Source organism: Elephas maximus, chromosome 7 (genome assembly GCF_024166365.1).
Source record: "Elephas maximus indicus isolate mEleMax1 chromosome 7, mEleMax1 primary haplotype, whole genome shotgun sequence".
NCBI lineage: Eukaryota > Metazoa > Chordata > Mammalia > Proboscidea > Elephantidae > Elephas > Elephas maximus.
The window spans coordinates 88,862,163-88,877,880 of record NC_064825.1 but is presented as its reverse complement, the minus strand read 5'-3'; the positions used below and the strand labels follow the sequence as shown (position 1 = coordinate 88,877,880).

The following is a 15,718-nucleotide window of genomic DNA, read 5'->3' as shown; positions in this document are numbered from 1 at the left end:
ACTGACCAATCCCCTTGGTGGACCACAATTACCTTATCACACAGTACTGCCCAATCACCAGGATGGGAGTTACAAGACCATGGCTAGAAAGCCACACAAAAGTAATCGGTTGCACTGCACCATGTTTGGTGACCCCATGTGTGTCAGAGTATCACTGTGCTCCATAGGGTTTTCAATGGCTGACTTTTTGTTTGTAAATTGTGTGTTCCTCATTTTCATAGTATTTGACTTTATGTTTGCTGAGTCATTACGTTTTTCTTGGTTTTTATTTTGAGTTATGGAGTTGTTATACCTCTTTATGGTTACCTTAATATTTACCCCTATTTTTCTAAGTAAAAACCTAACTTGTATTGTCCTATATCACCTTGTATCCCTCTCCATATGGCAGTTCTATGCCTCCTGTATTTAGTCCCTCTTTTTGATTACTGTGATCTTTTACATATTGACTTCAATGATTCCCTGTTTTGAGTGTTTTTTTCTTTTTAAAATTAATCTTAATTTGTTTTTGTGATTTCCCTATTTGAGTTGATAACAGGATGTTCTGTTCTGTGACCTTGTGTTGTGCTGGTATCTGATATTATTGGTTTTCTGACCAATTTCCTTTAGTATTTCTTGTAGCTTTGGTTTGGTTTTTGCAAATTCTCTAAACTTGTGTTTATCTGTAAATGTCTTAATTTCACCTTCATATTTCAGAGAGAGTTTTGCTGGATATATGATCCTTGGCTGGCAGTTTTTCTCCTTCAGTGCTCTATATATGTCATCCCATTGCCTTCTTGACTGCATGGTTTCTGCTGAGTAGTCTGAACTTATTGATTCTCCTTTGTAGGAGACCTTCCTTTTATCCCTGGCTGCTTTTAAAATTTTCTATCTTTGGTTTTGGTAAGTTTGCTGATAATATGTCTTGGTGATTTTCTTTTTGGATCAATCTTAAATGGGGTTTGATGAGCATCTTGGATAGATATCCTTTCGTCTTTCGTGATGTCAGGGAAATTTTCTGCCAACAGATCTTCAACTATTCTGTGTTTTCTGTGATCCCTCCCTGCTCTGGGACTCCAATCACACGCAAGTTATTCTTCTTGATAGAGTCCCACATGATTCTTAGGGTTTCTTCATTTTTTTTAATTCTTTTATCTGATTTTTTTTCAGCTATATTGGTGTCAATTTCCTGGTCCTCCAGATCTCCCACTGTGCATTCCAATTGCTCGAGTCTGCTCCTCTGACTTCCTATTGTGTTGTCTAATTCTGTAATTTTATTGTTAACCTTTTGGATTTCTGAATGCTGTCTCTCTATGGATTCTTGCAACTTATTAATTTTTCCACTGTGTTTTTGAATAACCTTTTTGAGTTCTTCAACTGCTTTATCAGTGTGTTCCTTGGCTTTTTCTGTAGATTGCCTTATTTCATTTCTGAGGTCATCCCTGATGTCTTGAAGCATTCTGTAAATTAGTTTTTTATATTCTGTATCTGGCAATTCCAGGATTGTATCTTCATTTGGGAAAGATTTTGATTCTTTAGTTTGGGGAGTTGTAGAAGCAATTATAGTGTGCTTCTTTATGTGGTTTGATATCGATTGCTGTCTCCAAGCCATCACTAAGATATCGTAGTGATTTATTCTATGTTTGCTCACTGAGTCTTATCTTGTTTTGTTTTCTTTCAATATACGTAGATGGGCTACTAGATTGCGTTGTCTTGATTGTTGTAGCCCTTGATTCACTTATGTCCTATTACCAGCTGGTTTGGGCCATTACCAGATATATAAGCCTAAGAGTCCATTCACTATTCTTGAGTAGAATCTGATTTTGGGTCATCAAGTGTGTGGTGCAGACTGTCATCTATCCACCTAGAGAAGTAGTGGTGATAGTTGTGTGCACCAGATTCTAGTAGCAGCAGGGGTTCTCACTCCAGGGGGGGCAGGGTGCTGACAGGCTTTCCCCAAGTGCCAGTGAGGTAGGTGTGTCTCTATTCCTCAAGCACTTTGGTGGGTGGGCTCTGCAGCTGTACCTTAGGCCCCCAATGCAAGTACCTCTACAGATTGGTAGGTGTCACCCTCCTTAGACCCCTAAGGCAGGAGGCTAGGTGGTCTCGGGGGAGCTTCAGCCCTCAGTTCCCTGTTGTGGGCCAGTGAGGGCTCTGTTGAATATGCAGAGATATCAGACCTGGGAAACTTGTCTTTCCAGTAATCCACTAAAACAATTACAGTCAGATCCCTATCAGAAATGCCTTTGCATTATAATAGCCACCTTGTTCCCTGTAGGGATGAAAGCCCAAGACTGTGGATCACATATGCTTGGCTGGAGCTGGTTCTGTGTTTTTAGTTCAATTAGGGAAGGATTTTTGGTCCCTGGGTTTTTTGTAGCTGCTTCTCTCAGGCCAGGAGAATGGGTTAGGAAAAGACGAAAAAAAAAAAAAAAAAGAAATAAAAACCGCAGTGCAGCTCACTCTCTGGCTCAGGAAATTCCAATGTTAATGAAGCCGCCTGGGAAGGGGAGGGAGGGTTCAGATAAATAGGAGAGAGTAGCACCCTGGAATATAGACAAAGTTACTTATCTTGCTTGGGATGACTGTTTTATCTGAGATTCCTGGCGGGGGGGTGTCGACTGTGTGTGCTGGCTGGGTAGAGATTGTCCCCGAGGGTCAGGTCCGCCTCCCGTGCTTGCCTGTCTCAGAAGCTGTGGCTAGTTCCTCCGTTCCCTGTCCAAAGCCCAGCGCCAAGGTTCCCTGGCTGGGACGCCACACTCCTGGCTCCAAAACCAGTCGCTGCCTCCCGGTGACTTCTCCTCCTGTCAGCTGCGTCACTGCTCTGCCTGCGTGCACTGGTTGGGCTTCCCCCAAGGTCAGTTCTGGGGGCTAGGGCTGCGCCCCGTGTTTGCGCCATCTCAGGGTGCTGTGCTCAGCTCCCCTGCGCAATGGCTGACTTTTTGGAAGTACATCAGCAGGTCTTTCTTCCGCACCTCTAAGTGGAACTTCAAACCTCCAGTCTTTTGGTTAGCAGCCAAGTGCTTTACCGTTTGTACCACCAAGAGCTACTTGGGGTCACCATGAGTCAGGATCAACTTGACGGTAACCGGTACTGGTAAGCCAGGCTGGGAACAGGTCTGTCTGGCTCTAAGGGTGGGAATTAGCCACTGCACTAGAATGCCTTAAATCTGAGAATCATCTTCATTTTGTGAAAAAAATTTTAACTTTTCTTTAAAAGTAGAGGACAAACAATTCTATGCTTAAATGTACGGAAACTTCTAGTAATAGGGACAAGTTGGTAATTTGGGATTCAGGCTCAACCTTCACAGAACCACTGCCACACATGAGGATGCTGTTCCAGGGTAGCCCACCAAAGGCCGTGATATCCCATAATGTCAGCTGGGACATTGTAGGATAAGTGCTCCTGGGTGTGGTGGCATAGGGAGCTGCAGGGAATAGAGCATATGTGGGAGTCGGGCAGCTTTCCAGAAGAGGTAGCTTGGCTGAGTATGAAAGATGAACAGGCCAGGATGACAAGCTGGGGAGGGGCATACCAGGGAGAGGGTAAAGCAAAAGCAAAGACAGAGATGCAGAGTATAATGAGTTTGGTCTGACCAGAGAGGGCTTGTCTGTCAGGGGGAGGAGCTCAGGCCCGAGAGAGACAGGCAGGGCCAGGCCCTAAAGCCATGGAATGCCAGGCTAAGGAGTGTGGGTTTCCCTGGTGCATCCTGTTAGTTCGCTATGTAACACTTCTGAGGAATACGGTACGTTCCCATTCTTAATAGAAATGCTCACCCGGGCGCAGGGTGAGGACGGAATGGGATGGGATTGGGTGATGGCTCAGACACTTTGGGTCATGGAACATGTGGTGTGAACTAGTGCTGCCCCCAACCCCAAGATGTTCTGACAGCCCCTCCTGAGATGGCAAGGCTCCTAAGAGCCAATGCAGGGCTGATGCCTCGCCTGGGAGCCACTGAGGGGTGTCAGGCAGAAGAGCAGTCTGGATTTTAGAAAGGACACTCTGGAGGTGGATCCACTGGAGGCAGGGCGGAGGTGAGTTATAAGGCTGCCTCAATAGTCAGGTGAGAGCTGGTAAGGACCTGAGGGAGGGAAGAAGTAATGGGAAGGACCCTCTAGTTTGGGACTTTAATTTCCCCATAAGACCCAAAGGCAAAAAGAGAAAGACAAAGTGGCAAATAGGTGCTAATGGTGGTCTTTGTACACAAGGGCTAGTGTGTTTCACTGGAACCTTAGAGGAAAACCAGAGTCAGACTGTCCGAGTCCTTGGGCCATAAGAGCTGGGGAAGTGCAGGCGATTGAGGTTAATGAGAAGCAAAGCCAGGACTTGGGATTTGCACTTTAGATCTCAGCGTAGTCTTTCTTCCAGGAGACCTTCCGCAGCCCTGTATCAGGCTGGGGCTCCCTGTCAGATGCTTGCGTGCAGCTTCTCTAGCACAACAGTCATCACTCATCACATAACCACCTGTCTCAGACCGTCAACGTCGTGAAGGCAGGGACTGTGTCTCGTTTCTTACCACTGTACACCAGTGCCCAGAATTGTGCAAGGACATAGTAGGGAGTCTCTCAGAACCTGGAGTTCTGAGGAACACAGTTTGAAAATCATTGGAGGATGATCACCTGGTGCCAAATATTTGTGAAGGAGGCTGCCATGTACCCCTTTACTTGCATTTCAAATTCAGCTAATTGTACTTGCCTAGAGCTGGAAGAGTTAATACTGACTCTGCATCAAGTGTCTCGGTGCTGGTGGCTGGAACGGGCAAAAGACACTTGACCCCACCGAAATGGCCTCAGGATAATATTCAGAAGTGGGACTGAAGCAAATTAGAGGAGGAGATGCAGGTAGAAGCCATCACATCTTGTCAGCCAAAACTCAGTACTGGCAAATTCCACTCCTTCCCTAGCCAGTACCCATGGCAGACATCACCAATTGATTCCAGCACACTTTCCTTCTGAGTCCTCCCATCCCTGCTCCAGGCAGAGTCAATCAGAGGAAGCACCAACAATGAAACCTATTTGCCATCCCGGGACCTGGTGATTTTATCCAAGCTAGCTCCTTTCATTGGGATACTTGGGATCACAAAGGTCAGACATCCAAATGATGAAGGGGACTTTTTCTTCCATATGGATGTGCCAGGTGTGCCTTATCCTTGCTCTAATGTGGTATTTTTCTCAAACTGGTCTCTTCTGAGCTTCCTGGACTGTATTTTGCATGTCATAAATCACCCGTTCTCTTGGTTTGGTCCCTGGCTGCCGAGCTCCATGCATAGGCACACCTCCCTGCTTAACTACAGGTGATAACTGGGCTCTAGGAAAGACCCAGTTAGGCTGCAGCAATCACCTTCGTCTTAATTAAGAACAAATAATAGGAAGCTGGCTCTCCCTCACACGGAGGAGGATGAGCCCAGGATGATGGAGTTGTCCTGCCAGGAAGGTTAGGTTCTGATTTGCCAGGTTCCTTTTCCATCATCTTTAAAGTGATATGAACCCAAGGGCACCTGGATGTAGCTATAAAACTGGTGAAGTTATTATTCTAAGCGTCTTCAGGGCAAGGGTCAAGATTCTGGAAAGTACTTCTGCAGACTCCTGCAGAGTACCCAGGGAAATACTCTCACATCGTGGGTGAGTTGTCAAAGCTGCAGGATTACTGCCTGATTAACACTAGTGAGATATCATCTACCTCTGCCAAGTTACAATATTTGTACACAGTAAATGGAACAGTCAAATTGTCTCTGAATTTACCAACTTATACACAGTGACTTCAGCTACTGAGAACAGCTTAGGATGACAAAGGAAGCATTACGATTCATACACCTAACTGCAGGGAGTCCTTCAGGGCCTCTCTTAGAGCTTATTTACTTCAACTTTACAAACAATCCTAATGAGCTCGAACATCCCTCACTTGCAGATCGTAGCACATTAGGAAAAGCATATTTACGGGTGAGCATATTGCTGGAGAAAACCCTGGTTGCATAGTGGTCAAGTGCTACAGCTGCTAACCAAAAGGTCAGCAGTTCGAATCCTTGGAACTCTATGGGGCAGTTCTACTCTGTCCTTAGGGTCGTTTTGAGTCAGATTCAACTCAACGGCAAGCGGTTTCGTTTGGTTTTTTTTTATATTGCTGGAAAGGAGGACATTAAGAGCAATAGAAAGTGCCAGATGGTAGCAAGGTCAGAGAAAGAAAAGCCATGTCCAATCATTATAATAACTCCAAAAATTATAATAGCTTGGGGATATCTGACAACAATAATAATCAGAGCCCATCCTACAAACCTCATTTAGTATAGCAAGGCAAAAAAACATTCAACCAGTCATTAAAGACAAATCAAATTATGTTATATCTTCTTGTTAAGCAGGAAGGAAGAGGATATAATTAATTAAAGAAATTTTTATGCAAGATGCCTTGTATTTTAAACTGCTTCAGAAATTAAAGCTTTCATCATCAGGAAAGTGAATATACAGAGGATAGCTTGACCCCTGGTGATGTCACTTAAATGTGGCATCACTACAAGAAGAACTGATATCAACACCAGGGTTAAGACTGGAGCCTGTAGGAGGAGAAGGCATGACCCCAAGGCTTGGACAGGGAAAAAAGCTGATGCTCCAGACCTTGGGTGTCAATGTGTTTCTAATTCTAGAAGGTACTCCAAGTGCTGAGACCAAACTCTAACGACTTGGAACAGGTGGCCTCGGGTTCAGCCAGGGGAGACAGTCTGCTTTCTTATCCATGATGGCCGATCTCAACCCCCTCTAGAGGTCACCACTGGCCTTCTTTTGGTTTGCTTGTTTTTTCCACCTGGCAGCCCTTAAATAGGTGACTCAGAAGGCAGGTTTGGGCATGAATATCCAGGTTCACCTGTTGCTACCCCTCTTTGGTCCAGGCTGGGGCAGGTCCACTGTGTCTTATGCTCCCACTTGTGATGAAGGAAGAAACACAGGGATCATGACAAGACAGTCCTCAGAAGAAGTCAGGCAGGAAGCCTTGGGATCTACATGTGAGTTTCTAACAGTTCATTTTCTGATATTTAATCTAAATTTTTATAGAATTTCAAAGCTAAAAGGAACAAATTTAACAAAGGCTTTAGAGCCAGACAAACGCAGGTTTGAATTCTGCCGGTGGCACTTAGTAACTGTGTGGCCTTAGATAAGTCAGGTCACCTGACTAGGCCTCAGTTTTCTCATCTGTGAAATGGGAATAATCGAGGGAATAGTAATACCTACCTGATAGGATTGTTGTGACAATTAAACAAGATAAACAAAACATCTAAAATATTAACTGGCACAAGATCAACAAATGGGAATTATTATTATAAAAAAAATTATTAAAAACTACTTGATTAAGGTCGCTTGCTAGAAAGAGGCAGAACCTGGACTTGATGCCAGGTCTCAAGTTCCCCCATCCAGAGGTGGTGGTTGTTGTCAGGTGCTGCGGAGTCGATTTACAACTCACAGCAAACCCACGTGACAAAGTAGAACTCCCCCACAGGGTTTTCTGGGCTGTAATCTTCATGGGAGCAGATCACCAGGTCTTTCTCCTACAGAGCAGCTGAGTAGGTTTGAACCGCTAACCTTCCAGTTAGCAGCTGAGGGCCTAACTGTTGCCCCCTGAGGGCTCCTTCCATCCGGAGGACGCCTACCTTATCACACTGTCTCCTTAAAAATGGCTGACTCTAGCCACCTGCTTGGTGGAAGGGGCTAAGGAAAAACAACACTTAATCTCAACCTTTTAACCCATTTTCTCCCTGAAATGTGTAAAGCACATTACACAAATGTGTAAAGGTTTTGAGAGGGAGCGAGCAAGGGTCTCACCGAATCGGCCCACTGGCCCGGGAGGTCGTTCTCTCCTGCATAGGACATCCAGGCCTGGTTCCTATAGGACGAGGGAGGCGTTGGGATGAAGTAGCCAGTGAAGCCGGGTCTGTTGGCAGCTGGGATGGCAAACACTGCCGGCACCGTATTACCTGGCATGGTGGAGATGGATGAGGCAGATTATGAGATGCTCATCTCTAGGATCCAGCCACTCAAGAACTGAATAAAGGTTTCCTGTCTGCTGTATTTGAAGTCTCGTTAAAGCAAGTCTGAGTTGAGAGGGGCTTGCTCTGGCTATAACACCTGCTGGGAGATGTAGTTCTATCCAAGGTAGGGTGCACCCTGGCCATGATGGCCGAGATCCTAGATAGGCTAGAAATAGGGAGGAGACTGGGACGTGGAGGACGGAACCTGGCCTCCCTTCTTTATGGGACTCATTCAGGGCCACTGTGTACAGCTGAGCGGTAGTGTACTGCTCAAGGGCATCTGGCCTAGGAGCCAAATAGGGCTAAAACACAGCCTCTGTTCTCTTTGCTTGGGCCGCGGTCTCCATTCGCTCAGAGAAAGGGAAGCTTTTTTCTAATTCTGCCAAAATGCAGTGTGGGCTAGGAGTGCCCAGGACTTTTCCCATCCTCCCATCCCCCTGAAGAGGGAGATGTGTGCCCAGCCAGCACCCTATCCACTGAGCCTACATTTCCACAAGCTAAAGCCAGGGAAGGAGGGGAGGACTCAGCACTGGCTCCAGCTGGGGGATGAGGGGACGAAGGCCTTGGGGGTTGCAGCACTCCAGATGCTGACGTCCACCCGGGGCCCCGGCCCTGCTCACTTCTGCCAGCTGGTGTGGAAGGCCTCATCCAGCTGTTGTGGCTCAGACCTAAGTCTGGCTTTCTGAAGGAGTGACGGTTCAGCTCCCCTCCCTGAATTCTCTCCACCCTGCCCCTAACATCCCTGACCTGCTGGCTAGAGGAAATGACAGCTCCGTGTCCCAGTGTTTTCCTCCCAGGAGAATGTGTATTTTTAGACAGCCAAGGAAAGAATTTCACTGGTGGAATTTCTGGACACAGTGAATGCTTTCATAATGCTGACAATTGGGTGCCTGCCTAAAAGGTATGGTTTGAATAAAACTCAAAAACAAATTAGGGGTTCCATACAATGGAATATTATTCAGTCACAAAAAGGAATGAGGTACTGATATATGCTACAATGTACACGAGCTTTGGAAACATTATGCTAAGTGAAAGAAGTCAGACACAAAAGATCACATATTGTCTCGTTCCATTTATATGAAACATCCAGAATAGGTAAATTTAGAGAGAGAGATAGCAAACTAGGGTTGCCAAGGGCCTGGGGAGAAGGAGGGAGGGATGGGGAGTGAGTGCTTAATGGTTATGGGGTTTCCTTTTGGGGTGATGAGAATGTCTTGAAACTAGATAGAGTTGATAGCTGTACAACACTGTGAATGTACAAAATGCTACTGAACTGTACACCTAAAAATGGTTAATTTTATGTTATTTGAATTTTACATCAATAAAAACAATTAGAGCATGCCTAAACCTCAATGTTCATTTCAGCATTGTTTGTAATACTGCCAAACTGGAAACTTCCAATATGTACATCGGTAAGGTAGTTTTTTTTTTTAGGGTAGTAGATAAACTGCGGCATATTCATATGATATTCATTATGGCAGTTTAAATGAATTAACTTCATCTATATGTAGCAACATGGAAAAACTCAAAAACAATGTTAAACCAAGAAAACAAACCACAGAAGGAAATGTATAGCATGATGTCGCTTTGTAAATGTAAAATACATAAATCAATAATATACTGTTTTAAATATATATGAATGTATATATATAACATTCTGTTTTACTATATATATATACACACAGACCAAAACCAACCAAACCTGTGCAGTCAATTCCGACTCATAGCAACCCTACAGGACAGAGTAGAACTGTCCTATACGGTTTCCAAGGAGTGCCTGGTGGACTCGAACTACTGACGTTTTGATTAGCAGCTGTACCTCTTAACCACCATACCACCAGGAAGGTTAAAACCACGACTTCAGGACTGTGATTACCTTTGGGGAGAGGGAAGGAAATGAGGTGGAGGTGGACGGCTGTATCTGTAATGCTTCAAAAATACAATAAAAAAAAATCTGAGGTCTGCAAACTGTTAACATATACCACGACTCAACATATCTTAACGTTTTGTCAGATTTCAGATCTTTTTAAGAAATAAAACCAGTAGCTCTACTGGTCAGGGCTACTGAAGTCACCAGGGATGCAGAGATACGATGGCTTTGATGCCTGGGTGTGGAAGGTAGAAGGAACCCCTCTGCAGAACGTGCATTTGGGGGCGGGGTAGGGCGGGGGCGACAGCAGCAGGTGCCGGGCTGGGGTACCGCTGAGGCTTTTTCCAGGCTCTCCTCCTCGTTTGCCCACCTGAGTAATTTAAAGCCGACTGATCCAACTGAGCCACGGACACGGGGCCTCTGGACACCTGGGCGAAGGAGGCGCTGTCGTGCAGCTGGGCCTGCTCTGGCCCCGCGGACTCGGCCATCCGTGTCTTGCTGCCGATGTCCGAGGTGGATCTGGACGGGGAACAGGGGCTGCGTTAGCCGCTTCCGGCAGACTTCTCCGCGGGGCTGCCAGGGCAGGAGCAGTGGGCGGAAGTTCCTGCCAGTCAGTGGGCAGCCCACCCCCCCACGCCAAGCCCCACAAGGGTGGGGTCCTCAGGGCTGGATTTGCCCCCAAACAACTAAGGGACTTTCTAGGTGCGCCAACACGGCAGGAGGTGCCCAGACTAGTAGCAGCCCCCGTGGTGGCCCAGGTTGGAGTCATTTTTAGATATTCAAGGTCAGTTCTCCCCTAAGGGTGGCTCTGGTGTCTCTGGGTAGTAGAACACTTAATTTCCACATAAAAATAAGCAAAGCAATTAGTGCTGGGTATTAGCTGGGGATGGCCGACCTAGGAGGTGATGACATCATCGGCAGCCAATGAGAAGGTTCCGTCTGTAGCGAACGGTCTGCTCCTCCTCTTGACACTAGAACTAGTGACCCAGGAAGCTGGGATCACCGTCCCTTCTTCTAGGGACAGGAAGCATGTGGGAAGCTCAGGCTGCTCCAGGGAGCAGGAGCCTAGCTTTCTGGGCATTATGAATGAGAACCCCCCTGCCTCCCCCCCCCCCCCCCCGCCCCCGGCAGCCAGAGAATCAGGCCCATTTAACACACCATATTTGCACTTAGTGCTCAGAAAGCCATGTATAGAACAGGAGTGCTGACTGCGTTGGGTAGACTCTGGCATCTCGCCCTTTTATAAAGGGGGTTGCAGGCTCTGTCTTTCTGTACAGGCATCACCCTTTGCCTGAGGCAGTCTCACAGAAGGAAGTCAGACTCCCCTAAAATTCAAAGGGGAGGGAGGCAAAAGCTGCTGCACGGGTGGGCAGGCTGCCAGCCCACAAGGCCACCCTCTGAGCAGGAGCGGCTGTCACAGTAAGAGCAGAAAAGAGCCACAGCAAGGGAACTGGGTGAGGAAGCAGAGGGCTGGGTTCCAGCTACTTCCCCTCTCTGAGCCTCAGTTTACTTGTCTGTAAAAGGAAAGGGCCAAGTGAGCTCATCTCTAAGGTTCCTTCTTGGTCTGATTCTCTGGGTTTATATGGAGGGCAGAACCTCAACCAGAGACCTGATATTTGGCAAGGATGGAAGAAGCTGTGGAAGGGCATGGAAGGAGGCTGGTGGTTGATAGAAGAGATACCATAAATGGACGGTGTAAAGGCTCCTCTACTCCACACATCTCAGGATTTACCCACAGAGGGTTAAAATGCAGAGGCTGTGATGACTGGACTACATATCAGTGTAGGTGCCCAAGGCTCAATGTGGGTTCTCCCTCTCTCCGTCTATCCTTCCATCTGCAACCTGCTTGCTTCCTCAGCCCTGGCTTTCCCTATGCCATTCCAGGCATCTACTACTGGTTCAGAAAATTCCTCCCAGGAGAATCCCTGGGTTCTGGCTCTCTACACTTGGCCCCCTTACGAGGAATCCCAGAGCCTTTGAGATCATTTAGGCCACTGCCCTCATTTCACAGGTAAGGAAACAGGGGCCTGAGAGGCATGGCAACTTGCTGGGGGTCACACAGTGAGTTGCTGGCAGATTAGGGACTGCAGCCCTGGTCCGCTGGGGTCTGCTGGGACTGATGGATGGTGTCTACACACAGCTCCGCAGTCTAAACTGCTGAGAATGAAGGCAGGGTCTTTTCTGAGGGAAGTTCGTGTTTTCCTCACTGTTCTGATAAAGTCCAGGCCTGTGGTCCACAAACAGCATGTGACTGGAATGCTGTGGAGAGGCTGGGGTGCGAGGGCCAGGGCAATGGTTCATATATACTCCAGGGCACAGCTGTTTCTCCCAACCTAGGACATGATGACCATTCCAACCAGTGCTCATGGCTTTTGTATTTTTTCTTATTTTTATAAAATGTGTGCTTTCTGTATTGAGATATAGCAAAGAGAATTTTAAGCCTGTGCTTCATAATTGACAGATCTGAGTTCATGTGTTTTTAGCCTTTGGAAGTCATGAGCTGTCAGTGAGTGCCTGACATGTTTTTCCCTGGCCTCCTGGACACCACCTGTAAATAAAGGGACCCCAAGTGTATGGCCCCTGAAGAAAATTATAGCTCAGTAACGAAGTCACTTCTGAGGTTCACCCTTCAGCCGAAGATTACACAGGCCCATAAAACAAAACGAGACTGAATAGGCACACCAGCCCAGGGACAAGGACTAGAAGGCATTAAGGAACAGGAAAGCTGGCAATGGGGAATCCAAGGTCAAGAAGGGGAGAGTGTTGACATATTGTGGGGTTGGCAACCAATGCCACAAAACAGTATGTGTATCAATTGTTTAAGGAGAAACTAGTTTGCTCTGTAAACCTTCATCTAAAGTACAATAAAAAAAAATTAAGAAAGCAAAAAAACAAACAGACTTCTGGGTGTGCAAATACAGCAGGAGGTGCCCAGACTTGTAGCAGCTGTCATAGTGGTCCAGAATGGAGTAATTTTTAGATATTCATGGTCAGGGCATGGGACAATTGACCTTGGGTTTCTTTAACTATGGATTCTAAACGACTCTCCGTTTAAAAAGATGTGAAAGTTGTCAACCCTCTGTGGCTCCCACTTCCCTCATGGTACTCAGACTACCCTAGGCATGCGGTTGTCTGTACAGCTGAGGAACCCTGAAGGGGGTAGGGCATGAGGGACATTTGTGGTGCTATTGTCAGGCCAGGGCCCACAGGGCCAAACCCTTTCCAAATACTCCAAACAAAGCAAAGAAAGGAATATGTTACCGCCTGAGAGAAGCGACAGCCACAGGACCAGTCCGGGGGGGTACAGGTGGAGGGGGAGAGCCCATGACCATTTCAGGAAGCTGGGAAAACCTGTAAGCCTGTTGAAAGAGACAAGCAAATGGAGGGAGGCTTGTTAAAACCCAGTGCCCATCCGCACATTAAAAAACAAACAGAAAAAACCCATTGCTGTTGAGTCTATCCCAACTCATAGCCACCCTATAGGACAGAGTAGAACTGCCCCACAGGGTTTCCAAGAAGCAGCTGGTGAATTTGAACTGCCGACCTTTTGGTTAGCAGCCTGAGCCCCTAACCACTGCACCACCAGAGAGAAGCAGGCTTCCAAGGGTCAGACTTTCATTTCTTCCTCAAACTTTTTTCTTAGATCTTTCTTTAATGTGGTCTCCAGCCACGTCTTCCATCTCATCTCCTACCACTCTCCCCTTTGCTCACACCATGTTGGTCCCTGCTTGGTAGCATTCCAGGCTCAAAGTCACAAAGCCCTTCAGATGGTCCTAGAACATGCCCAGTTCTTTCCTGCGTTGGGCTTTGATACTTGCTGCTCCTTCTACCTGGAATGCTTTTCTCCCAGTTCTTCATATGGCTTCTTCTTTTATTTCATACACCCTGTCACATACGCCCCTAACAAACCAAAACCATTGCCATTGAGTCAATTCCAACTCAAAGCGACCCATAAGACAGAGTAGAACTGCCCCATAGAGTTTCCAAGGAGCACCTGGTGGATTCAAACTGCTGACCTTTTGGTTAGCAGCCGTAGCACTTAACCACTATTTTATTTTCCATCATAGCAACTGCCACCCTAACATTATATTATATTATATTATATTATATTATATTATATTATATTATATTATATTATATTATATTATATTATATTATATTATATTATATTATATTATATTATATTATATTATATTATATTATATTATATTATATTATATTATATTATATTATATTATATTATATTATATTATATTATATTATATTGTTGTTTGTTTCTTTAGTATCTGTCACCAACTACACTGTAATGAGGGCAGGGGCTTTGTTGTCAGCTATATCCTCATGCCTGGAACAGTGCCTGGCATGTAACAGATGCTCAATAAATATTAGATGAATGGATAACTGAATCATTGATTGTGTTTTACTTTCTCACTTTTCCCAGCAAGGTTAGCAGGGAAACAATGGATTTGGATTCAGGAGGCATGGGTGGAGGTCCTGGCCTGCTGATGAATAGACTTCATGGTGACCTCTCTGGGTCAGTGTTCTCTTCTGAAATGGGGACAATACCTTACTCATAAGGGTACTGAGAAGATCAGGCAAGTAGGTGTATGTGTAAGCATTTTTCTGTCTATAAAGTACTATTCAAGGATATGAGACTGGAACTGTCACAAAAATGAAGACTTTTATCAACATGTGAGGGGATAAAAGGAAACGGACAGAGATGGACACGATTAGAGAGCCAGGCCACAGCTCCTGTAGCAAGAGAAAATCCAGAAATGCTCTCAGGGATGACAGAGCTTAACTTGTGCTTCTCATCCATTCCTTTCTTTAGGCATCATGTCTGCCAGATCTCTCAAGGAGCAAGATGACAGGACTTTAAGCTCAAAGGCATCAGGACAAAAAAACTGCAGCACAGGGAATCCATAAACAGGATTCCTTAAACTGAATGGGCCTTCCCCTCTGACATTATAGCAGACTACATACTACTGAGGGTCAACCTATTAAATAACAAATAGATCCTGGATAAAACGTACTTTTATATGCTTTGTGGGAAGTGCAAAGTGTAAGGGCAAACTCCAGGGATCCTCTCCAGCCCCCTCTATACACACCTCAGCAAACTAAAACAAAACTATGAACTGAAACCAGAGGCGAGAGTAGTGAGTGGTAAGCAGTATGAAAGGTGGGGCTAACCCAAAGGCGAATGCCAGATTGGGAATCATTTTGGATAGGGCAAGGTGGGGGAGCTGAATTCTCATATCAAAGCCAGAAGGGGGCTAACATTGGTCCCTGGTTGGTAGCATTCCCAGGCTCAGGCAGACACAATTGTAAGTCCTTTTTGGAAGAGAGTACCCCTAAACAGGCTCTCTGGATTTCCACAGATTAAGCTGAAGCAAATATGAGCTCATAATCAAAGACCAGGAAACACAAGTGGAAGTCAATAGAAAAAATAAACAGATACAAAACAGGAAAATAACAACGTAAGGAATGTTTAAAGAAATAAAAGAGGAATTACAAAATTGAGCAGATACTATCAGGAATGACCCCACAAAAAAAAGAGAACTTTTAGAAGTGAAACATTACTACTAAAATAAAATACTAAAAAACTACAGGGGAGTTAAACAACAGATTAGACACAGGTGAAGAGGGAATTAATGAACTATAAAACAGAATTGAAGAAATTACTAAGAATGCAGTACAAAGAAACAAAGAAACAAACAAAAAACCAAATCCATTGCCATAAAGCCGGTTCCAACTCACAGCGCCCCGTAGGGCATAGTAGAACTGCCCCATAGGGTCTCCAAGGAGTAGCTTGTGGATTCGAACGGCCAACCTGCTGGTTAGCAGCCAAGCTCTTAAC

The 15,718-nt window shown here is 45.6% G+C and overlaps 1 protein-coding gene across 2 annotated transcripts in view; it reads right to left on the bottom strand.

Moving 5' to 3' along the window:
* KIAA1549L (KIAA1549 like) overlaps nt 1-15,718 on the bottom strand; it is a 326,239-nt gene that overhangs the window by 4,629 nt on the left and 305,892 nt on the right. For both annotated transcript variants that reach the window (XM_049890866.1, XM_049890867.1), the window contains exons 18-20: nt 13,123-13,220; nt 10,232-10,380; nt 7,786-7,937 (exon numbers count right to left, since the gene is read on the bottom strand). In XM_049890866.1, coding sequence (XP_049746823.1) covers nt 7,786-7,937; nt 10,232-10,380; nt 13,123-13,220 — 399 coding nt within the window. The remainder of the gene's footprint in view (nt 1-7,785; nt 7,938-10,231; nt 10,381-13,122; nt 13,221-15,718) is intronic.